Genomic DNA, 25,509 nt, shown 5'->3' with positions numbered 1-25,509 from the left:
ATAGGAAAAGCATTTTTTCTTAGATATATAAGTGCATTGGCCTAGTACAAAATGTATACTGCACACAGGCCTGCTCTTTAGGATGTGTGTGTGTGAGAGAGAGAGAGAAAAAATGCAGGGACACTGATACTAAAAAGTTCAGCCTCCAATGGACAAATTAAGAGCTGGAAATAAATAAGAATGAGTCTGTGCTTCAAAATGTGTTGTCAGATGTTTTGGAACTCAGCACATTTTGAAGACCAGGATAAAACTATCAGCAATGGAGATAAACCTTAAAATGGTGCACTTTTAGTCATGTAAAATTATTACTGTATGTTACGTTTATTAGTCTGCCATAATCAGAAGCATCTGCTGCTTACGTGCTAACCAGAACCAAAATTATCTGTCAAATATTGGTAGCAATATTTATATTCCTATTTTTAGTGCCATTTTATAACTTTGATATTTTTTCTTAGAGCAAAATTATGTATTCCTAAACTTTGGAGGATAGTGTTGGATAGATTTTTGCCTTGCTGGATTAAAATACTACTACTACTTTGTGCTTTCCATCCATAAGTCTCAAAATTCTTGAATAAAGAGAAGTGTCATTGCCATATTTAAGAAAGGAAACTGAGGTACAGAGAAGTTAAGTGACCTGCCCAACGTCATAGAGGACTTCAGTAGCACAGCCAGAAATAGTTTCAGTCCTGAACTACACTGTAAGGAGTAAAGACCAAATTCTTCCCTGTTATTTAGGGTCCAGTCCAGTTCTGATTGAAGTTGAAGACTTATTGACGTCAGTGGGTTTTAGACTGGGTCCTTACTCCAGGCAAGTGAATGTAAAATTTCTACCTGATTCTCTTTTATGAGTTACTTATGCATGCAAATACTAGATATTAAATATGACAAAACTGTTTATAAATTCTAGTACATAAATTGTGGTAGCCCAAGAGAAGTACATTTATTAATATAATCTAATATTTTAGAAATGTACATCTCCCTGACCAGCAGAAATGTGTGTTTATATTCAGTTTCACAGTAGTAGTTATAAATAGATCCATGTGGCTGCAGATAATAGCAGGTTCTAGACCCTAAAGATTACAGGATTGCAGAAAATTGTAGCCATTATAAACAGTGCATTACACACTTTTATACTGGAAATTATTCATATTCTTTGTTTTTTGAACAATTAATTTATTTTATTTGAATTTCAGTCATGTGTGTTCACCTAAATTTTTGCCTTAATGCAGATGCATATTCATTGTAAGATGGTTTTTGTTTTATTAAATTTCAAGTGCAAAATGTATCCCAGCCTGCATTCTACAAGGTTAATGCTGATGTTTACAGAATCTAGCCACAAAGAATAGCCAAAAAGAACTTAACAAGCACATTCCCAGGAGGCAGATTGTCCTCTTTAGTGTTAGAAGCTGTGGGATAGGATTTGGGGGGAAGAAAAATCTCCCTGAAGAATCCTTTGTGGAGAGTTTTCCGCATTATTCCATGGAGGGAAGCAGAGATTTTCCCCTGCAAACCCCACTCCTCACCCTTGGATCCTTGCCCATATAGTGCTTGGAACACACTGTGGGCAATGTGGAAAAGATTATGCAGTCTGGAGAAACTCTGTGTATCACCCCCAACTTGCCCACACTTCCCTTCAGCCTACCTACTCATCACCCCTTTCCTCAACATAGGCCCTGAACTACAGAGAAAGCACTACTGAATCAGGGTGGTAGGTAACAGGGTCATGGAGACAGCGGAGTCCCCTTCTGCACAGAAGGAGGTTGATCTGCTTGTGGAGGACTCATCAGGCAGATTCACAAGGACTGTATGATTTGGCCTTATATCTCTCTTTAGACTCTCAGTCTAGTACCTGGGTGAATTAGGTGTTTTAAGGCTTAAAATCTATGACTGACTACATAATTGTAGAAAGCCAAACCACACCAGAATTTGCTGCATGGTCCCCTATTTCTATCACTCTTCACTGTTATCAGACTTTCTCAATACTCTTTATTGACTGTAGTCAGCATCTTGGCAGCAGCTTATGGGAGTCTGGACTTTTCCTGCTCATGCCTTTGGCCAAGTACTCTTAGACCAGGTATCTTTTGTCCTATTTCCTGCTCTCATGAGAGGTCAAAAACATGTGTTCGTTATGATCAAGAATGATTTGCAATAGATACTCAAGTGACAGTAGCACTAAAAATATCTCAAAGGCATTTTAAAATATAAAACTGAGAGAAAATTGAAGAGTACAAATCATATCTAGTCTACAGTTTGTATAACGGCCCTACAATATTAGTAAAAAATCTTGTGCTAACAGTTTTCTGTGGTTTAAGCCAAAGACTCAAATCCTTACATTTTTAGAGTCAGGAGATTGTCAAGCTGTCAGGCTATTTCTGTCACTCTCCCTCTCAGCATCTCAGAGATCAAGTATCTCTTCTTCTTTCCCAGTGAAATTCTTTGCCGTTATACCCTTAGCTGTCAACTTTATATTAAGTAACAAAGCCACTGCTGCTGAGGCTTTCTAACTAGTTTCTAAGATTTGTCAGTTATCCTTGTGTATGTATAATACGATGCTGCTCTTATATTTCTATGTATTATTAGCATTGACAGTCTGTGTGCTTAGCTTAGATGGTTTGATCCTGTGCGGGGCAGGTGCTGAGGGTTGTATAGGTTAAAATTTATGAGCAGAACAAGGGAGCACTGGGGAATCTGGTCTGATATTGAGAGCACTGTTGAAAGGCTGCCAAATTACTTCTGTCTTGTAGGTAGGTGTAAGGTCTAATCAGGGAACAAGTAGCTAAATAACTTATTAGATCATCCTGAAGTCCATTGCTCCCCAGGTGCACCCATGCAATGACTTGCAGATTCAACAGTGAAATGATCCAAGCTGGCAATCAGTTTCCATACAGCACATTTTCCTTCAACTTTCATGGTAGATAAACTGGTATTGTCTTCCATATTGCCACTAAAGAAAGTGCTGCACCTGATCCTGAGATACCGAAATGCAGATAATTTGGCAATTAACACTGCTCTACAGCCAAAATGCTTCTGAAATAAATGTAGTCAAACTTGACTAATTCTGGGTCACTGAGAATGAAAATGATGCTTAAAATTGTTGATTGGCTCTAGTTTTCAAGATATGCTATTGGGTCAGTATATACGACCCTTGACTTGGGAATGGCAGAGGATAAGTGAGTTATAAAGGGAAGGGATCTCAATTTAAACCAGAAATGACTAAAATACATCTTTGACTGGATCTATGAATAAATCTATGACTGGGTTTGGACAGCACTTGCTTTTTAGGCAAAACAATGAATGATGCAATCTGAAGCTGGTATTGCGTCATACATGATATGAGTTGCATCATGTTATTCTTAGAAGTCATGGATGATGCAATCATAACGAAGCTTACATCACTCTGCTGAACAAATTGCCCTATATCAGCTCTAGAAATCATACAGTGTCGTGCTCTCTTATTTGTCAGTGTTTGATTTTGCAAAGGGACACATTTCTGTTTAGCCAAAGTGAGCAGAGATGCCTCGTACTTGTGTGAACAGTGCAGATAACTTCTGCTATGTTTGTGGTGAAGTGACTTTTGCATCACAAAAGCACAGTATAACCACTATGGTTAAGAAAGCCTATCACCTTTACTTTGGCTGCAAAATTGGAGATCAGGACAAGAGGTGGGCCCCACACATATGCTGCAACACTTGTGCAACAAATCTTCGCCAGTGGTTGAACAGGAAAAGGAAATCTATGCCTTTTGCAGTGCCAATGATTTGGAGAGAGCCAACAGATCATACCAGCAATTGTTACTTCTGCATGGTGCCTCCAGTTGGGAAAGGTGTGTCAAAGAAAAAAAAGTGGACTGTGCATTATCCAAACATTCCATCAGCTATACGCCCAGTACCCCACGGAGAAGGACTGCCGGTTTCTGATGCACCAGAATCATTCTCACTTGAGTCAGATGAGGAAGAGGATGAAACTTCTGGTCCTGAACCATCAATGTCACAGGACCCACATTTTCTCCCATCCTCCTCCTCTGAACCACACCTCATAACACAAGGTGAACTGAATGACCTTGTCAGGGATTTGGAACTACCCAAGAGTAAGGCAGAGCTGTTGGGCTCCAGACTACAGCAGTGGAATCTCCTGGCAGGTGATGTTAGGGTTTCCATGTTCCGTGACCGTCAAAAGGATCTTGTCCCATTCTTCTTCATGGAAGGTGATCTTGTAGGCTGCAATAACATTGATGGTGTGATGGCAGCCCTCAACATTGTTCACGATCCAGATGAGTGGAGACTGTTCATTGATTCATCGAAGACGAGTCTTAAAGCTGTTTTACTGCATAATGGCAATGTTTTGCCATCAATTCCAATTGGTCATGCAGTCCATATGAAGGAAACCTATGACAACATGAAACAGCTTTTGAGGTGCATAAACTATGACCAACATCAGTGGCAGCTTTGTGGTGATTTGAAAGTTGTTGCTCTCTTGCTTGGTCTGCAGACTGGATACACAAAGTACTGCTGTTTTCTCTGCGAATGGGATAGTCGTGCAAGAGATTCCCACTACATCAAGAAAGATTGGCCACTGCAACAGTCATTGGAGCCTGGGAGGAAAAGTGTTCAGCATCCACCACTTGTTGAATCAAGGAAGATTTTGTTACCACCCTTACACATCAAGCTGGGTCTGATGAAGAACTTTGTCAAGGCCATTAACAAAACACAAGCAGCTTTCAAGTACCTCCGTGGAAAATTTCCAAGGTTAAGTGAAGCTAAGATAAAGGAAGGTGTCTTTGTTGGTCCTCAGATTCGTGAACTTCTTCGAGATGATGCATTTGACCATGCACTGCGTGGCAAGGAAAATACGGCATGGAAAAGCCTTCCAGTTAGTGGCAATAAATTTTTTCGGAAACAACAAGGTAGACAACTACAGGTTGTTGGTGGAAAACCTCCTCAAGGCATACAAAAGCCTTGGTTGCAACATGTCACTAAAGATACATTTTTTGCACTAGATTTTTTTCCACTGAACTGCGGAGCAGTGAGCGACGAGCACGGCAAGCGATTTCACCAGGACATTGCAACAATGGAGAAACGCTGTCAGGGCAAATGGAGCCCATCAATGCTTGCAGACTATTGCTGGACAGTGACAAGAGATGCTCCATTTAATGAATACAAGAGACAAGCCAAGAAGCGCCGAGTAGACACTGAATAGGACTAAACTATGTACAGAATAGTTTTTTGCCTTTTGTTTCATAATAAATTTTATTTATATAACCCTTTTGCTGATTTTTAAAGTGTTACATAAACAGGACAGGTGAAATACTATCATGTAAAGCAACCATAAACACATGAAAAGACCTAGGTTTACAATTTATGATTAAAACTCTACTATCTACACAATATACATAGACATAAAATGTAAAAACTTAAATATCTTAGAAACAGTAGCCAATCAGTTGTTTTAATTGTCAGATTTGAATTCAGCACATCAAAATACATAATAAATAGCACATTTTATCTCTGAAGCAGACGACTTCTCAAAAATTGTAGACCAGTGTTATTGCTAAACAACTCCATTCTGTTACCAGGGCTAATGTGACCCTAATGCTTTTCTGCTTCTTTTGTGTCATTCATCTCTTGCAAACACAATATCATAAAGCAGTGGAATGATCCTCTTGATTAGAAATTTAATACTTGTTAGGAGCATGGTTCAGATAGCTGCTTCAGCTGTTAGATCTGGAACTGACTCAGCAGAAACCAAAGAAAACAGTAGCACCCCTTTACTGAGGATGGAATGGATTATGCTTTACTGTCATATACTGTACTTACCCACAAGGACTTAGACCCCAGGCTCCAGCCTGAACCTGGAAGTCTACATAGCAATGAAATGGGCCTATAGCCTGAGCTCAAGTTGGCTGTCATGGGCCAGCCATGGGTTTTTCTTTGCATTGTAGACATACCCAAAGTCTCTGCAAGAACTGAGAATAGACCTACCATCTCGAGACTCCTATTCCAGTGTTTTAACAATAAAACCATACTTTTTCCGCATCCTTGGCTTTCTGACTTCATCTCATCCCTTTGTGAAATGGTGATAATACCTTTGTAAACTGCTTCAATACTCCCAGATCACAGGCACAAAATAAATAGAGCTTGAACACTTTGCCAGATAACAACTACTAGCCAGAGGACTATATGTACTAGACAGCATCTATTTAAAACAAACAAACATAAATACCAGGAAGACAGAGCACTGGCAAGATCCAAGGGCAATGCCCTAGTGAAGTCCCTCACAGCTGTTCGGAGGTATAATTTACTGGGATTCCTGCCAGGGGTTGTCATTTGAATCTGCTTGAGGGCTTCATCCTTCATATCAGCCTCTGGCTATTAGGTGTTTGATACAATTTCAGACCCTCACAGTTGGAAGGAAGAAGTTTTCTTGCTTGTTCCCCCTAGCCAAGAGTTATCTGAATGTACTTAATGATGGAGAAATGTGTTTTGTTAAGGTCTAAAGTTTTATGGGGAGGATAATTACACAATTATAGTTGAAGTCTTCTAGGGATTTTTTAACATTTTTTAGTAAAAGACTGTAAAATCAATCCACTAGTAACACTGATGGGCTCAGATTTACACAGTAGGTTTTTACACTACACCATATTGTGGAAACTGCAATAGAAGGAAAGTTGAAAATGGGAAAGTTAATGGAAATAATGAATCTTTAAAAAATAGTTTGAAACACATCCTAGTTAAAAAATGTAGGTCTGTATCTAACATAACAATTGCTAGAATGGAGAGTTGGGGTAAAAGTGACCCGGGCTGTGACCCATGTGACCCGGACATTCAAGAAGCCAAAGTCAGCAGCCAGTTTTGAAAAATTTCCCTGTAATTTGCCTGAGCCTCAGTTCCCCATCTCTAAACATTCCCTATAAACCACTTGTATTGTGAGAATAATTCATTGTTATTTGTATGGCACTCAGTCTGGTGATGAACACCATAAAAATACTATGGATAGTTTTATCCAGGAATACAGTAACTGTTTTCTAATGCGCTTCATAGGAAAGAACTTTGTTTAAAAGAGCCAGTTGTACTACGTCACACATCTGGGAGACTACTTTGATTAGCTCTTGGCCTTTACTAAGGGAAGAGACGGTCCCAGGAAGTTCAACCAAAAAAACTGGGAGAACCCTGACTATAAGTATTAAAGTTGAGGAAGGTAGAACACAGATGTTTTTCAAGCAACTTTTGCAATTCCAAAGAAAAAAGATCTTATTAGGAAAATAATTTATATTTTACATTACAATTCAAAACCAGATCCAAGATATGCCAGATCATTTGAACCTAAAACCCAAGTCCACGTTGAAAAAAGACTTCTGGAAGATGCCCTATTTCACATAAAATACTCAACTCATAAAATAAATGAAAGTAGAAGACCCAAGATCCTGCTTGTCAGAATGTGGCTCTCACACACACTCCATCTGATCTGCTGTGCACCAGTTTGTGTATAATTACACAATTGTAGCAGCACTCTCAATTTCCGAGGTGCTGTACAAACATATAGGAAGACACAGTCCCTGTTCTGAAGATTTTACAATCTAATAAGAAAAGGAATATACAAATGTCACGTGAAATGGATACAACATACAAGCATGGGCAGTATGTAATGGAGGCTGGGGAGGCTAATGCTCCCTGCCACAGCCCTGGGGCCATGGCTGGTGCTTGGGGCTCCTCTGGGCAGCTGGGACTTGGGCAGGGAGGCATGGCTGGAGTTCGGGGCAGCTTGGGCGGGGCTCAGGGCAGCTTGGGCGGGCCAGCCCGGGTTCCTCCGGCTGTGGTGCGGGGCTCAGGGCCCCTCTGGCCCTGGTGGGCAAGAACGGGGCGGAGCCTTGGGCAGAAAGGGGTGGGGGGCTAGCCTCCACAAACGGGGGGTTTATGTGCTGTCCATGCATACAAGCTTTTTTCTGTTGCGTTTAATGAGGCATATAGTCATTTCCCATATACTCCTCTATCTAGCCATTTCTTGACCAAAATCTTGTAGGCATCACAGTTGAAATGGGTCTTAATGAGAGAATATATGAGGAGAGATTGTTTTATGGAGGATCTCAGGAAGGGTGTTGCATGCCTAGGGGGTTGGTGTAGAGGAAAGGTTAAGACAGTGTTGAGAGAAGCACATTAACAGGGCATTAAGGCTGGCATCACTGCTGATGAAGTATAATAAACCTAGAGTTAGTTTGTTTTTCTCATCCATTTAAGGGTCTTTGTAGCTTTGTTTGATATTTATTTAATTAAAAAAAGAAAAATGTCCTCAGACTGTGACTCTTTAAATGTGTATCCTATTTCTTAGCACCCTTTGATTTCATGTAATGACGTATATCAAAATATCCTGAAGCAGATACATGCCAAGCATTTATTTCTTATCTAGTTGTTTATATTGTAAAGCCCTGATCCAGCAAACACATATGTGTTTAGCTTTACTCATATGAAGGGATTACTCTCACAAATAAAAGTTCATCATATGCATAAGGGTTTGCAGGAGTGGGGCCAAAGTTTTATATTTCTCTGATTATGTAGTAACTGCTTGAACATGTTACAGAGTATATAACAATATTACAAATACAATAAAATGAGAAAATTAAAATATAAAAAGGAAGACTAAATAGTAGAGGTGATTGGCAATAGTATGCAGATTGCTTTACCGCAAAGTCCCGTTCAGATATGCTCCAGGTCAGTCACTGCAATTGACGGGTGACTAGTGGCATATGAGAAAAGTTAGTAATCTCGGCCCAATTGCTGCAAGGTGGTCATATCACAAAACATACCACCACACTTGCACTAATTACCACTCTTGTTAGCAAGCTCAGCAGAAAGGCCAAAGATTGAAGGGGCATTGAAAATGAGTTACCCTGTTTTGTCTTAGGAGAAGTTTCCTCTGGAAGAAAACTAAGGTATGTTTTCAGGGTGATGTGGGGAAGCTTGTATTGCTGCTGCCTAAGTTTTACCTACTGTAAAACTAATTGCATCAAGTTAATTTCATGCTTTATCAGCCTCAGGTTTATTAGTGCAAATTAAATTTCACACTAATGAGCCAAAGTTCTTGTGAAGGAACATGGAAACCTGCAGTTTCCATTCATTGCAGTAAAAATACATTTTGTGCTATTTGCATAGTTGGTGAATAGTCTAATAACAGTATTTGTATTGCAAAAAGAGATTAATAAACTTTGTGAATAAAAAGAGGACCTTTGCTGTTAATCTAGTACCTTTCAGCAGCACTGACAAGTATTGGAGAATGATTTTTAAAAAATCAAACAATTACAATGAATTATTTATTTTTATTATTATAATTTTAACAACATGGCTAACTTGAAATCTGTAAGCAAAGCACTCACATGAGGAAGAGACTCTAATAAAGTTGTTCAAGCTACAACCTACTTAGATTGTTAAATCAAACTGAATAAAGCAGGCTGCTTTGATGGGTTTATGGTTTCCACAAACATTTTTGTCAGTGACATCATCTTTTGCTTTGAATTCCAACATTGTCTTCTGTGGACAGGGAATTTCAAAATCAGCTGAAAGTTAAAAAAAAATAAATTGCTGATTAGAGCAAGTAATAAGAGGAAAGGGAAAATTGTTGGACCAAATTCTACTTTCCCATACACTGGTGAAATGCCATTGGCTTCAGTAGGCTTACACCAATGTAACTGAAAACACAGTTTCGCTTAGTATATTAATTTATCTCACAATGAATGAAATTTACCCCTTCACAGATGATAATCTTAAAGTTTGTGCACTGCTTCAGTGCATGGTGGTGGCATATAAGCCTTGTGCTTGTTCTCTGCACAGGGCTGAATTTCACCAATACCTTTATTCCAGCTCTTTGAGAACATTTTGATTATTATTAAAATTCTACCATTGCTATACATTAATCTTTTTTAAAATGTATTAATATGTAAAGCATTTTCATTTGTATATAAGAACTTTTGAAGATTTGGACCATGAAAGGTAGTATGTGTATTTATTAGAGATCATCATGGACCAAAATGCACACCCAACACACATGTCACTTTACTGAAATTTAATTCTCCATCCAAACTTTGTGGCTCAGGCCTCTTTCTCTGTCTTCACTCCCACATATCTCCCCTCACATAAGTGAAATTCTCCTCTGTTCAGACGGCCAGAATAAGGTCTGTAGACTACTTAAGTCCCCTTTGTCTAAGGACTGAAGTGGCACTTCAGACATGTACAGGCCTCTTTTGGCTCTCTGCACATAGGTGAATTTCACCCCAAAGAAACATGGGAATTACACCACTAGTCTTGCAACTCTAAAAAGAAAACAGGAGGGAATCAGTTTTTTTAGTTGGAAGATCATTACAAGCATCCTGCAGAGTTATGGACATAGTTAGCTGTTTGAATGTTATAATCCCACCACATTTGTTTGAAAGAGCTTAGAACAGAATTGCAGTACTTCTATTTATCATGATCAATTTGCTCCATTATATTATTTATAAGACAGTAGGTAGGTTCTGTGCAATAGCTGATACTGGGCATTCTGATGATTAGTGTATATAGGCAATTTCAATGTATGTTTCAACACTTTTCCACAAAACTTGGAATGAAAATCAGTAGAAATTTAATTTCCAGCACCCAGCTGTTTATATACCTTTTACTTTCTTCAGCATTTTCACAAGGTGCATGTGCTCCCCTTGTTACTATCCTACAGCCCACTCAGAAGCCAATTGCAGTTGTGACATTGGGTCTTCTATTTATGGAGGATCAAGACCCGACTTACTAGCACCGAGGTATTTTCTATTAGGCAGGAGATTATGCTGTCTGAAAAGCAAACCATTTTAATGAGGGCCTGTTGACAGAAAACTTTGATTTGGAATGTGAGAGAGGGGAGGGGATGGGTTCTCGTAGGCTCTGTGGCTAATTCTGATGATTAGAGATCTTCCAGAAGCAAACTCCAAAACACTTTAAATGAATTTAGAATTTCTTCTCCAGAGGAAAAGTGTTCAAAGAAAAAGAATAGATTATTTTTCTCCACAAACGATATAGATAGTGGGCCAAATTCAGCTTAGACCCCCCAATTCAACAAAGCATTTAAACATGTGTTTAAGCTTGCCTCTGTTCAGCAATGCACTTAAGCACACGCTTAGTTATAAGCGTGTGCTTAAGTGCTTTTGCTGAATTGCAGAGGTGCTCAGTTACTCCCCAGTTGAGAGCAGAATATAATCCTTGTAGTCAGAACCAGATGTAGATTCAGTATTTTCTTCTGTGATGGAAAATGTGGTATATTTGATGGTAAAGCAAGAAACAATCAACTAGAAGAAACAAATGTTTCCCTTGATAAATACTAGAACATGGTCTAAACATTAATCACTAAGGCCCAGATCACTCTGGTGCAAGACAAGGTTTGGGGGCCCCTTCCAGACTCTGGGCCACGACCCCCAACATACCCCCCCCACTCTCCAACATCCCCCAATTCCCCTACAGTTCGTCCCACCATCCTCCACTTGTCCCCAACCCCTCATCCTGGTGCCCCCCCAAACACTCCCCACCTCACCCATAGCCCACCAACACCTCACTCTGTCACCCACTCCCCCTGGGACACTCATTGGCACTGCCGTGGCTCTGTGCTCTGTTCCTCTCCTGGGCTACGGTGGCTCCTCCCAGTCTCAGTGGTTCTGCTCATTCCTATCACCCAACCCACACACACCACACAGGCCAAATTTGATTGATGGGTGGCATTGTGAGAGTGCACATGGGAGTTGCAGTGCTGATGTGGTTTGCTCCAACTGCCCCTCTGTCATGATGGAGTTGTGGCTGGATCAGATCTGAGTGGTACTTCGTGCGACCCCCATGTACCAAGTTGCAAGGCCACTAAACATGGCCCCGGCTGTCCCCTGTCATGACAGAGGGGCAACTGGGCCAAACCTGAACAGCACTGCAACCCCGCATGCCTTGTTGCAATGCCACTCAAATTTGGCCTGGCTGCCTCTCCGTCTGACAGGGCCAAATTTGAGTGAGTAGTGTTGAGACTCTGTGTACCAAATAAAGTGCTGTAGCGCTACTCTATCTGTTTGGGCCCCCATAGCTTTGTGGGACCTGGAGTGACTGCACCACTGCAGCTACGCCACTGTCTGTAAGTATGCAAGCAGGTGCTGACTTTTAAGCATGTGAATAATCCTATTGACTTCAATGGGACTACATGTGCTTAAAAGTAAATGTGTTCAAGTATTTTACTGGATCATGGCCTAAATCATGTTTTCTGTTCTGTAGGAGGATGAGGCCTTCCCCAAGAGCCCAGCCTGAGTGGCTGGTCTTTATACTGGGAGGGAGGGGTGTCTAAGGAAGGGAATCATGTTCCCAACATATGAAGCAGCAGCACAGCTGCTTTACAGCGGTTAATGTAACTTTGAGGCTGTAATAGCTTCTTTATCTCTTATGTCTCAGTGCTTTGGGAAATGAAGGCTCCTTGATCCACTGGTCCTGGTCTACTCCTCCCCTGCCCTGCTCTCACACTACTGGCATCTAATGCAAAGAACTAGGAACCTATGCAGAGTTGGACTTGAGGTGTACATCCCCCTGTACAGGTTCTTCAAATCTAGCCACCTATGCCACTGCTCAGTGGACCATTCCAGTTCTGTTGTCTCTGGGGATCTCAGCGCATATCCCTCAGTGCACATTGTTATTATTCATGTTGTTCACAAGTTCTGTGTTCATGACATACTCTCCATTTTAAAAAGAAATACCTTCTTTCTTCTGCATCCAGAAGACAGTGATATGCAGCGATATCCTTCTCCAGCTGTATTTTGTTGGACAGCAGAGTTTCACGATCCCTCTGCTGCTGCTCAGTTTCTGCTCTGATTTCTCGCACCTCTGCCTCTAGCTTGGTAATGACAGAGCCTAGGTTCTGAAGTTCAATGTCATGCCAGTGCTTAGCATCATACAAGGAGTTCTCCAGACCCCTTTTCTACATGAAACAGTAATTATAACACTCAGAACAGAGTCATGACTTCTGATAATCTTTGTAGTAGCGTTTCAGTTAGGCTGCAGTGAATGGTATGTGTGGGAAATTTGAAACTGCCCTAATCCTTTGCATTTGAATCTGCTGAAATGGAGACCCCAGTATACTGGGCATTCTGTTCATTAGATATTTGTATTCTATCTGTGCATTGTGGCAATGTGGACTGATAAACTGCTTTGTCCGAGGCTATCTCAGAGTTTTTCAAACTGTGGGGTTTGCCCCCACCCCATAGGAGCATGGAGGAACTTGGGGGAGGGCGAGTGGTGACTCCAGGTGGCTTGTGCCAGCCCCAATAGCAGGGCCTGGTCCAGCCCCCATGGGGAAGGGGGGCGGGGAGGGAGCATTACCTCCCCCCCGACCACCTCAGTGGGCCACCCAGCCTGTGGGTCAGGTTCAGCATCCGCTGCAACTGTGCAGATTTCTGCTCTTGGCAGCCTCCATGTTCAGCGCTGGCTCCCCCTCCAGAGACCTTCCCAGGTGCTTTCCCCCACCCTGAAAACCCAAGAGGGGAGGGGCAGAGGGGCAGGTATTGGCCTTGCCCTAGTGGCACTGCCTGGCTGCAAGGTAGAAGCAGCCTGCTGCTGAGGAAGCCTTGGCTGTGCCATTGCTAAGTATCTGTGTATTTGAAACTTACAGGTGTAGGTAATTTACTTAAAGTTGTGTTACGGCCTCTGTTAGGTTTATGAATCGGCTATCAAGCATACTTTATGTATCTATTTTTGTCTGAGTTGTAAGGGTGCAACAAAAATTGTAACTCAAAGGGGGTGCTCAGCTCAAAAAGTTTGCAAACTGTTGGTCTATCTGGTTAAAAGGCACTAAAGTTTGCTTAATATACTTTGTGCTCTATAACACTATGTACCCAGTAATCTCAGTGAGGTTTACAAATGTTAATGAATTAAAGTGTTGAGGGATAAAATTTCAGAGCCTGATTTTCATAAGTGCTGGGCACCCACACCACCAGTTTAATCAATGAGAGTGTGGGCATATAGGGACTTATTCTCACCAGGCACATCAAGATGAGAATATGCCCTAGAAAAGCATACTGAATTTTATTGAGTATAGTCCAGTGAGTATACACCAGTTCTAAATCGATAGCTACTTACCAAAGTTCTTAAAGATTCAGTCTCTGCTTGTAGACTCTGTATTTTGCAGGCTGTTTCATGGAACTCTGCTCTCAGGGATTCCACCAGTTCATCCTCTTGGGTTTGTACAGCGGGTGCTGTTTCTGTGGTTTGCTGACAACAGGTAATAGTTGTCAGTCACAAAATGCTTTAATAATAATAATTTATATTCCTCCCATCCCATAATGAAAGTAGTCTTTTGCAATTTGTTGCTACTCTGATTTTAAATTTGTCATTTCTATTTTCAGGTCCTTTAACAATTTTGGATACTTTTAAGAGTGTAACCACCACTTTTTCTGTATACGTATTGTAAAATTGGTCTATGTATATATGTATCCAAGAATACATACATACATTCCCATCAGCATGCTGCTTAGTGTTCATACAAATACATTAAAAGTGACCTGCAAAGAGAAAAATGGGGTTCTGCACTTTTTCCTCTATATGATGTATTATAGTGAAAGTTTTGAGGGTTTTTTTTCCCCATTTCATTTTATATTAGAAATCCACATCTCTTCTACTCCATTTTTTGTTTATTTGTTTTTATGGAAGATTGTAGGATTCATGGAAGACTGAAGAATTAATAGGATTATGACATCAAGACCAATGAAGTAAAACCTGATTAATGAAGAGGGGAAATTATTATTTCATACTTTATATTTTGTGTTTTAACACCTGTTTAACTCAAACTCCCTAGAAATAGGCAAAGGAAAATACTTTTTATGAAAGATTAAACGTGACTGCCTCTTTTAGTAAGGGAGAGACAAGATGGCTAAAGTAATATCTTTTATTGGACCAACTTTTGTTGGTGAAAGACACAAGCTTTCGAGCCACACAGAGCTCTTGTTAGGACTGGGAAAGGTCAAGGGTCAAAAGAGCTCCAAGTCTACATTGAGCAAACATCAGACTTGATTTTCCTGATATTTCTCAGAAAAAACAAGTAGGAAAAAACTCTCTTTGAGGAAAAACAAACATTCAATCCCCCTTTTTCACATCTCAAAACCAAAATAAGAACTCAGGCCCCATTTCCCCCTCCCTTTCAGGTCACTTTTAATACTAGTTTATGTAGGGTACTTTGGGTTCACACCGAATGCTCAGCCTAGCCCTATCCCACTTTGTGGCCTATTTTCTGACCACGTAATCTTTTACCACGAAGGTAATATAACATTCAAATGGATCTGGAATTTCATATGCTAATATTGGGAATGCATAAATACAGATACACCAATAGCAGGGTGTGGGCAGTTGTATAGCTCAACTTATTTGATTTGACTCTGATTATCTCCATTGTAACGAAATTTAAAAACCTATCTTAGTCCATACGGGTGAAATTCTTCCATGTGCAGAAGGTTAGCAAAGACACATGCACCATTTAAGTCCCAATTAAGCCCTCAAAATAGGGCTTAAGTAGGACTTAAGTAATGCATTGTGCTGCCTTGTAAAGGGTGAATTCTGCTCTGACTAGATTGTGCCTATTAGACATAGTAATGAGTAGCAGATGGTGCAGAGCCACATTGCCCAGAGGCATTTTAGGGAGGGATTGTACCTCCAAGAGATACAATCTCCTCCTGAACTACCTGATGAACTCCTGGTGTGTCCCCTGTGGAATAATTTGCACTTCCCGGGATGCACAGAGAGAGCCATCCCTATGCTTCTACAAGGACTGCAAATATCCTTATCCCTTTTATGAGGTGCACGGAGGAGGGAAGCATCCTTGTGTTCTCGCCACTGGGCATCAGCACAAAGGCCACTCATAATCTGACCCTAAACCTGATCTGATTATTTTTGTGTCCTTCTGCTTTTATTCTTCCTGCACTTGTGCAGTTGTACCGAGGGGAGAGTGTACACCAAATTCCTTGTGCCTTGGAGGCATTTGGGTGAGGGAGAGCCAGGGCAGGATTTCCTTCTAAGTGTATGGTGCTTTATTTTTGAAGTTCCTAGAGAACTGTTTGATTTTAGGACAGTCTGTGCTATTGCTCTGCATTGTGCACTGTTCAGGAGTCTGGAAGCTGAGTTAATTTGTTTTCATAGAATTAAAATAACTGAAATGATTAAAATAGAATAATGAAACATCTGGAAGACAATGATAGATCTGATAGTCTAATCAGCATGGTTTCTGCAAAAGGAAATCATGTCTCACTAATATCTTTGAACATGTCAATAAAGAATTCTTTGAACATGTCAATAAAGTAGTGGATAAAGGAATCGTGATTTTTGTAGACTTTCAAAAGGTCTTTCACAAGGTGTCTCTTAGGAGGCTATTAAAGAAACTAAGTAGTCATGAGGTGACAGGTAAACTAGCTAATAGGAAACAAAAATAGCATTAAATGGTCAGTTATCATCATAACAAAAGTCTAACAGCGGAGTGCCTCAAAGGTCTGTACAAGGTTCCATGTTGTTAATAATCTTGAGGGGTGTGTATGTGAGTGAGATGGTCAGTTTGGCAGGTTACACAAAGTTATTTAGTTTAGTGAGGAACTTCAGGGGGACCTAACCAAGCTAGATGAATGAGCAACACAGTGGTAAATGATGTTCAATGTTGATAAATGGCAAAGTAGTGCATTTGGAGGGAAATAGTTAAAAAGCTTGTATACCATTTTAGGATCTAAATTAACTATCAGCTCAGATAGGAATTTGAGCATCATGTAGACAAGTCAAAGAAGACTTCAGCTGCACATTGAGACAAAATTTTAAAGATGTTTGGGCATCTATGGCACATTTGAAAATCCCACTAAGTGGCAGGCAGTAGGGGGGGAGCAGGGGGTTGCTGCATACTGCCCCTGCCCACAGGTGCTTCCCCTGCAGACAGGCGCTGCCCGTGCCACTCCCATTGGCCGAAGTTCCCAGCCAATGGGAGCTGTGGAATCAGCGTTCGGGGCGGGGGTAGCGCACGGACACCCCCTGCCCACTCACCTCCCCCACCAGGGGCCGCAGGGATGTGCTGGCTGCTTCCAGGAGTGGCGTAGAGCCAGGGTAGGCAGGGAGCCTGCCTTAGCTCCGCTGCGCCGCCAGACTTTTAGCACCTAAAATCTCCCGGTTTGGCTTCAATAGCCTCTGGGAGATAGAACCTGATTCCGGGAAACTCCCAGCGAAATTGGGAGGGTTGGCAACCCTAGCTGATCAGCAGGGCCAGCGGCCCCAGACATGATTCTACCCTGTCTCTGCTCCTCCCCCTCCCTCCCAGTGCCTCCTGCATGCTGGGAAACAACTGGGCCTGCGGAAGGACTCCAGGGGGTTGCGGACCCCAGTCTGAGAAACACTGCCGTAGAGAACTAATTTTCTGCTTTAGCGTCTCGTTGGAAATGATAGGAAAGCAAAAATGTGTATAGACTCCCTTATTTTGCAATGAAAGCATCGATGTTTTAAAATTGATATAAATAGGCTGAATTTCTACTCTCCGTTACATCTGTGCCACCCCAGTGAGGTCAGTGGATTTGCATGAACACTTCTTGGGATGAAGCTGGATCAAGGTTCCTTAGACTGTTATCATTCTTTGTTTCAAGAAAAAATATTTTAATGATTACCCCAAGGGACTAGAAAAAATATATGTTTTTCCTTGGTTTTGGAGACAGCTGCAGAGAACACCGTAGGTGCCTACCTTGGTATGAAGGACACTGTAGGTGCCTACCTTGGTATGAAGCAAGGCACCTGTCTCAACACGATTTTTCTCTATATCCTTCTCCCAGTGAATTCTGATTTTTTCCAGTATGTCATCCAGGCCAGTTCCAATTGGAGCTTCCAGTTCTTCCAGCTGTGATCCAGCAAGCTGATTGTATAACATCTTCACATCCTGAAAAAAACATACATATAAGAAAAAGGGTCAGCGGTCAGTTCCAGTTTTAGGGGATACTAAGGAGCACTTACGGTGCAATTTAGTTGTCTCGGTGTGATGCAAACACATCCACAAAGCCATTATTTAAACTTTCGCTCTTGTTGGGGCTATTGCAAGCTTCTTAAAAGATCTGATTCTCCATTACCTTGCACCTTTTGTGGTCATTTACACGTTTGCAAAGTGAATGCAGTGTGAGTGTAAAACACGGTCATTCTGTTTTGGTAGTGTGCACAGGAGTAAATGACTGTATAAGGTGCAAGGCAGTGGAGAAGCAGGCCCGTTGTCTATCCTGCTCTCTGGAGGGGATATTCCACCTAATCAATTCTTTCATATGATTTCCTATGTCTGGTGTGTTACAGGCACCTTTAGGATCCTTCCCAAGAGTATAGCACAGCCCCCAACTGAAACCTGTCTCTGTATAAGCATGTGTGTGTATGTATGTATAAATATGCTGTCTCAGCTCAGAGGATCTGCATGCTGCTTGGATGTAAGGCTGGGATATAGAAGGAATAAAACTTCCTGGAAAAGTGTTTGTTCATCACTGCTTGAGAAGAACTATTTAGATGGCTGGTAACAGGCCCATTATTTAACATTTATTTTCTGCAGGCCAAATTCAGGCCAATTCTTTTACAAATGCTTGTACAAATATTTTTGAGCACTGTCATGTGTATGGGCACAAAAACAAATGAAGTTTGCACATGTAGGCCTGAATTATAGTCCCTTTTACACCACCCTATTTACATATACCATTTCCGTATACTGCTAGAACAGCGTAAAGGGGCCTGATAATTGGTCTGTAAACAATATCACCTACAAGTGATGACAGTGCTGAGAATAAATGTGGGCGAGGGTATGTAAAAATGTACATGCAAAAATGGAGGCTAAGTTGAGGTCCCTTTAAAAATGTGCCCCTTTGATATACTCATTCTGTTCAACAGTTTCCTGTGATGGCATTTCCATGTGAAGATCAAGTACTTATTCTGGGTTCTATTGTGACCTGTCTTACCTGCACTGGTAAATAATGGAGCATATGTCACAACCTTACTCCTCTGAATGAGCTACCCACATTGCCATTCTGGGTACAGAAGGAGAACAGTTGCTGCAGAGCCACTACTCCCTCCTAGGGCTGTTGATTAATCGCAGTTAACTCACACGGTTAACTCAAAAAAATTAATCATGATTTAGAAAATGAATTGCGATTAATCGCCGTTTTAATTGCACTGTTAAACAATAGAATTGTATTACATATTAAATATTATAATTGTATTAAATAATTGAAATGTATGAATTTTTTTTGCATTTTCAAATATATTGATTTCAATTACAACACAAAGTACAAAGTGTACAGTGCTCACTTTATAGTATTATTTTTATTTCAAATATTTGCAGTGTAAAAAGATAAAAGAAATAGTATTTTTCAGTTCACCTCATACAAGTACTGTAGTGCAATCTCTTTACTGTGAAAGTGCAACTTACAAAGGAAGATTTTTTTTTGTTAACTAACTGCACTCAAAAACAAAACAAAGTAAAACTTTAGAGCCTACAAGTAAACTCAGTCCTACTTCTTGTTCAGCCAATTGCTCAGACAAACAAGTTTGTTTACATTTACAGGAGATAATGCTGCCCGCTTCTTGTTTACAATGTCACCTCAAAGTGAGAACAGGCGTTCGCATGGCACTTTTATAGCCGGCATTGCAAGATATTTACATGCCAGATGTGCATAGATTCCTATGTCCCTTCACGCTTCAACCACCAATCCAGAGGACATGCGTCCATGCTAATGATGGGTTCTGCTCAATAACGATCCAAAGCAGTTCGGACTGACACATGTTCATTTTCATTATCTGAGTCAGATGCCACCAGCAGAAGGTTGATTTGTTTTTTGGTGATTCAGGTTCTGTAATTTCCGCATCAGAGTGTTGCTCTTTTAAGACTTCTGAAAGCATGCTCCACACCTCATCCTCTCAGATTTTGGAAGGCACTTCAGATTCTTAAACCTTGGGTCAAGTGCTATAGCTATCTTTAGAAATCTCACATTGGTATCTTCTTTGTTTTTTGTCAAATCTGCAGTGAAAGTGTTCTTAAAACGAACAACATGCTGGGTCATCATCCGAGACATGAAGTATAACATGAAGTATATGGCAGAATGCAGGTAAAACAGAGCAGGAGACATACAGTTCTCCCCCAAGGAATTCAGTCACTAATTTAATTAACACATTATTTTTTTAATGAGCGTCATCAGCATGGAAGCATGTCCTCTGGAATGGTGGCCATAGCATGAAGGGGCTTACGAATGTTCAGCATATCTGGCACGTAAATATCTTGCAATGCCGGCTACAAAAGTGCCATGCAAACGCCTGTTCTCACTTTCAGATGACATTGTAAATAAGAAGCTGGCAGCGTTATCTCCCAGTAAATGTAAACAAACTTGTTTTTCTCAGCGACTGGCTGAACAAGAAGTAGGACTGAGTGGACTTGTAGGCTCTAAAGTTTTACTTTGTTTTGTTTTTGAGTGCAGTTATTTTTTGTACATAATTCTACATTTGTAAGTTCAACTTTCATGATAAAGAGATTGCACTACAGTACTTGTAGATTAATTGAAAATATTATTTCTTTTTACAGTGCAAATATTTGTAATAATTATAAAGTGAGCACTGTACACTTTGTATTCTGTGTTGTAACTGAAATCAATATATTTGAAAATGTAGAAAACCTCCACAAATATTTAAATAAATGGTATTCTATTGTTTAACAGTGCGATTAATCATGATTAATTTTTTTTAACTGCTTGACAGCCCTACCCCCTTCCCTTCCCACCACACGTAGATGGGTAGGAGGCAGACAGAGACGGAGTGGGTGGAGCCTTGGTTTGGCACAGTTGTGCCAGTGTGGATGGGGAAGCAATCTACAATTAGGTATAGGGCTGGTCCAGCTTGCATTCTCCTTGTTCCACTGGGGAAGTAAGTACTGAATTCTGACTCTTGAGTCACAGTTTGCTCCCTGTTCTGTTCCCTGGGCAGCACAACTATGCACTGCCCTTAAATGGGTCTTGTGGTAACTCTGCAATTTGTCTTCTGTCATTCATAGAATCATAGAATATCAGGGTTGGAAGGGACCTCAGGAGGTCATCTAGTCCAACCCCCTGCTCAAAGCAGGACCAATTCCCAACTAAATCATCCTAGCCAGGGCTTTGTCAAGCCTGACCTTAAAAAACTCTAAGGAAGGAGATTCCACCACCTCCCTAGGTAACCCATTCCAGTGCTTCACCACCCTCCTAGTGAAAAAGTTTTTCCTAATATCCAACCTAAACCTCCCCAACTGCAACTTGAGGCCATTACTCCTTGTTCTGTCATCAGGTACCACTGAGAACAGTCTAGATCCATCCTCTTTGGAACCCCCTTTCAGGTAGTTGAAAGCAGCTATCAAATCCCCCCTCATTCTTCTCTTCTGCAGACTAAACAATCCCAGTTCCCTCAGCCTCTCCTCATAAATCATGTGCTCCAGCCCCCTAATTATTTTTGTTGCCTTCCGCTGGACTCTTTCCAATTTTTCCACATCCTTCTTGTGGTGTGGGGCCCAAAACTGGACACAGTACTCCAGATGAGGCCTCACCAATGCCGAATAGAGGGGAATGATCACGTCCCTCGATCTGCTGGCAGTGCCCCTACTTATACAGCCCAAAATGCTGTTAGCCTTCTTGGCAACAAGGGCACACTGTTGCCTCATATCCAGCTTCTCATCCACTGTAACCCCTAGGTCCTTTTCTGCAGAACTGCTTCCTAGCCATTCGGTCCCTAGTCTGTAACAGTGCATGGGATTCTTCCGTCCTAAGTGCAGGACTCTGCACATGTCCTTGTTGAACCTCATCAGGTTGCTTTTGGCCCAATCCTCTAATTTGTCTAGGTCTCTCTGTATCCTGTCCCTACTCTCCAACGTATCTACCACTCCTCCCAGTTTAGTGTCATCTGCAAACTTGCTGAGAGTGCAGTCCACACCATCCTCCAGATCATTAATGAAGATATTGAACAAAACCGGCCCCAGGACCAACCCCTGGGGCACTCCACTTGAAACCGGCTGCCAACTAGACATGGAGCCATTGATCACTACCCGTTGAGCCCGACGATCTAGCCAGCTTTCTGGCCACCTTATATTGAGGGTGCTTACTTGGGGTTAGATGCTGAAGCCTTTATTAGTATGACTAATCTTCACTAATGCAATTCCTGCTTACGTCAATGAATAAGGATTGCAAAATTGGGCCTGTGGGTAGTCTATTTTCTCATGTCATTTTGACTTCTTTCAATGATTTGTTGCTCAGAACAGAAGGCGAAATTAAAAGTCTTGGGAATGCAGTGGCTTGCTAAGTATGGCACATTTAATGTAAAGTAATTTAAGTATGTTATTTCAGAAGTTTGATGGTTTAAAGATTCCATGGGGTCAGATGCTTTTCTCAGTGGAATTTACTTTGGTGTGAGTCAGAGGAGAATCAGGCCTCAGAGCACTAGGGATTTATACCTAATGAAGGTCCAGCCTCATAAATCATCTTGTGTGTTTGTCGTGTTCAGTGTCACATGGAGTGAATATAGCTCAGCTATCATAGAATCATAGAATATCAGGGTTGGAAGGGACCTCAGGAGGTCACCTAGTCCAACCCCCTGCTCAAAGCACGACCAACCCCCAACTAAATCCCCAAATCCCTAAATGGCCCCCTCAATGACTGAACTCATAACCCTGGGTTTAGCAGGCCAATGCTCAAACCAGTGAGCTATCCCTCTCCCCATGTTATATTTATCAGATGTCAAAAATGTGGCAAGTTGTATGTGGATAACTTTAATTAGGACTAGAAAGGTGAGAGGTCTGTAAGCTAACAAAAGAGAGAAAGAAATAGGAACAATTTGCAGATAGATAATTATCATTTATACTTGACAGAATTAGCTTTTTCGCTTCTGGTTAAGATAGTGTCATATTGACCTGACTTAAACAGACACATACTACCTATGCATTGCACCCAGTCTTGACTTACTTCTTCATGATTCTTTGACAGCAGACCTAATTCTTCTTTCATGCTTTCTATCTGACGCTCCAGATCCATTTTAGTTAAATTAGCATCATCAATCACTTTATATAGGGAATTAATTTCATCTTCCACTGCCTTTCTGAATGGCTGTTCATTTTCATATCTGCACAGAAAAATGTAGTAAGCATATGCGTTCACACTTGCATTTTGTAAATGATAGTGTAGTAACCCTGGCCCCAGCATCAGCACCTGCTATAGTTTTAAGTTAGAGGTACTATTAGGGCTAGGGTGACCATACATCCCATTTTGACCGTGACAGTCCCTTTTTTAAGCCCTGTCCCGGCCGTCCCGACTTTATTGGCAAAAGTGGCAAGTTGGCAAGAGAAAATGGGGCAAATGCCCACTTTTGTGGGGAAAAAAAGCAGGGTTTGAAGGAATGTGCAAGGGAGTGCCAGCCCTGCACAGGGGGTAGGCAGTGCTTGAGCAAGCAGCAACGCCAGCCCCGCTTGGGAAGCGGGGGAAGCAGAGCTTGGGCGAGCAACACCAGCCCTGTGCAGGGAAGTGGGGGAGCTCGGGTGACTGGCACGGGCCAGCCCCGCGCAGCCTGGGGGGAACCTCTGTTAGCCCCAGGTGGCGTCCCGTTTTCCCTTTGGGAAATATGGTCATCCTAATTAGGGCCTGCAGCTTGTGATGCAGCAGTGTGGAATGCTGTCCTGGGAAGGGAACAGCCAATGTGAAAGTAGCTTGAGCCTGGGAGGGTATCAGATGACTAGGAAGGAAAGGCAGTTGGAAAAAAGCTGTTAGAAAGAAGGAGGGAAGGAGAAGGATCTAGGTGCTGAGTTAGTGGATAAACTTGAGCTGGAGTAGGAGATGAGGTGATAAAATAAAAGAAGAACAGGAGAATAAAAGTAAGGGAGTGAAAAGGAAAGAAGGAAAATAGGAAAGCTTTCAGGTCAGGAGAAGCAGAAAAAATTAGAACTGGGAATATTAGCAGATCCTATTAGAGAAGGGAAGTAGGGGGAAATAAAATCTGCAGACGTACTGAAGAGAAACTATCAAGGGAAAAGAACTGAAAAAAATATATATAATTGGTGAAAAAGGGAATTGATCAAAAAGTTGTGTTAGATGAAAATAGATTCTCAAAACAGTAAAAGAGAAGCTCAACCACAAAGGACCTAAAGTAAACGAACAGAGAGAATGACTGAACATCTATTAAAGGAATGCAATTCGAAGGCATCTAATGGCCAAGTGAGAGCCACTAGGTGAAGAAACCCTGCTTGTGGATAAACTTGATGAACAGAGGTACAGCCATAGGATCATTGAATCTAAGAGTTTGGCTACACTTGCAAGTTAGAGCACATTAAATCAGCCCTGTACACCCTAACTCCTGAGGTGTCCACACTGGCAATGCACTTAGAATGCCTGGACTCCAGGGCTGGAGTGCCCCTGGTAATCCCAGGAGCGCCGCCAGCTTTTCTGCCGCCCTAGGCGGCAGAAGGTCCCACCCCGAAATGTCGCCGCCCCCCAAATTGTAGCGCCCTAGGCGACCACCTAGGTTGCCTAATGGGTTGCGCCGGCCCTGGGTAATCCACTCCACAAAAAGCATAGAGCTTGCTGCGCCCTGGCTGAAACGCCAGGGTGTCAGTGTGGATGACATGTTGCATTACTGCGTTGTGATTGGCCTCCGGAAACGTCCCATAATCCCTTGAAGTACAGTGGCCACTCTGGTCATTGTTTTGAACTCTGCTGCAGGCATGCGGCTATCCCCTTTCAAAGCTCTGTTTCTGACAGCCGGCATGCTTATCTGCTCGGGGACACAAAGCAAACCATTACTGTGGAATGCTGCTGCTGCAGAGGCTGGCATTTGTGTGTGTGTGTGAGAGAGAGGCGGGAGGTGGAGGCTGGTGTCAGGGTTTCCCCCTGCCACTGTCTGAACTTACAAGACAGCATGTTGACACACTCTCTGCCCCCCAAAGCACACTGTCTCTCCCCCCACATACACAAAACACACTCCCTGTCACACTCCACCCCGCCATTTGAAAAGCACGCTGCAGCTGCTTGCACACTGGGATAGCTACCACAATGCACTCTGTGGCGTTGCAAGAGCTGCTAATGTGGACATGCTACTGCGCTTGCAGCTGACAGTGTGAACACGCAGCAGCGCTTTCCCTGCTGCTGTCTCCGAGGGCTGGTTTAACTCCTGGCACTCGACATCTTAAAATAACATAAGTCGGTCAGGGGATAACTCAGGAGAAAGGACAGCTGGTGGTGGGGCCCAACAGCCACTCGTGCCAACACCACTGACCATGCCGTATTTCTTTGGAGTGCCTTGGTTATCTAAATTTTCTAGTTATGGGAGTAATGTTTCATTTGGAGAATTTAAAACAGTGCTACAGTAATGTTTTGACTGCATGGAGAAAACAGAGATTCTGATTGGGCAATTAGTAGGTACAGCTAAAAAAGAAGTGAGTACTACATGGCTGAAAAATGAAAAAGGGACTATAGAACAAATAGTCAGAAGATTAGGCTGTATGTTTGAC

General features: G+C 41.8%; 2 protein-coding genes across 15 annotated transcripts in view; one reads left to right on the top strand and one right to left on the bottom strand.

Moving 5' to 3' along the window:
- LOC122172682 (uncharacterized) overlaps positions 1–25,509 on the top strand; it is a 101,115-nt gene that overhangs the window by 4,211 nt on the left and 71,395 nt on the right. For 10 of the 14 annotated variants that reach the window (XM_065587079.1, XM_065587083.1, XM_065587081.1 and 7 more), the window contains exon 2: positions 736–24,271. The exons of 1 other annotated variant lie outside the window; for it this stretch is intronic. In XM_065587079.1, the coding sequence (XP_065443151.1) occupies positions 3,514–5,196 (1,683 nt within the window). In that variant the 5' untranslated portion in view covers positions 736–3,513 and the 3' untranslated portion in view covers positions 5,197–24,271. The remainder of the gene's footprint in view (positions 1–735; positions 24,272–25,509) is intronic. 3 more of the 14 variants (XR_010599160.1, XR_010599163.1, XR_010599161.1) reach the window with 1 other exon arrangement.
- BFSP2 (beaded filament structural protein 2) overlaps positions 12,667–25,509 on the bottom strand; it is a 31,677-nt gene continuing 18,834 nt past the window's right edge. The window contains exons 3-6 of the mRNA XM_008171294.4: positions 22,976–23,132; positions 17,752–17,913; positions 14,106–14,237; positions 12,667–12,948 (exon numbers count right to left, since the gene is read on the bottom strand). Of these exons, the coding sequence (XP_008169516.1) occupies positions 12,667–12,948; positions 14,106–14,237; positions 17,752–17,913; positions 22,976–23,132 (733 nt within the window). The remainder of the gene's footprint in view (positions 12,949–14,105; positions 14,238–17,751; positions 17,914–22,975; positions 23,133–25,509) is intronic.

Source organism: Chrysemys picta, chromosome 2 (genome assembly GCF_011386835.1).
Source record: "Chrysemys picta bellii isolate R12L10 chromosome 2, ASM1138683v2, whole genome shotgun sequence".
NCBI classification, from domain to species: Eukaryota; Metazoa; Chordata; order Testudines; family Emydidae; genus Chrysemys; species Chrysemys picta.
This window is presented reverse-complemented; position numbering and strand designations above follow the sequence as displayed.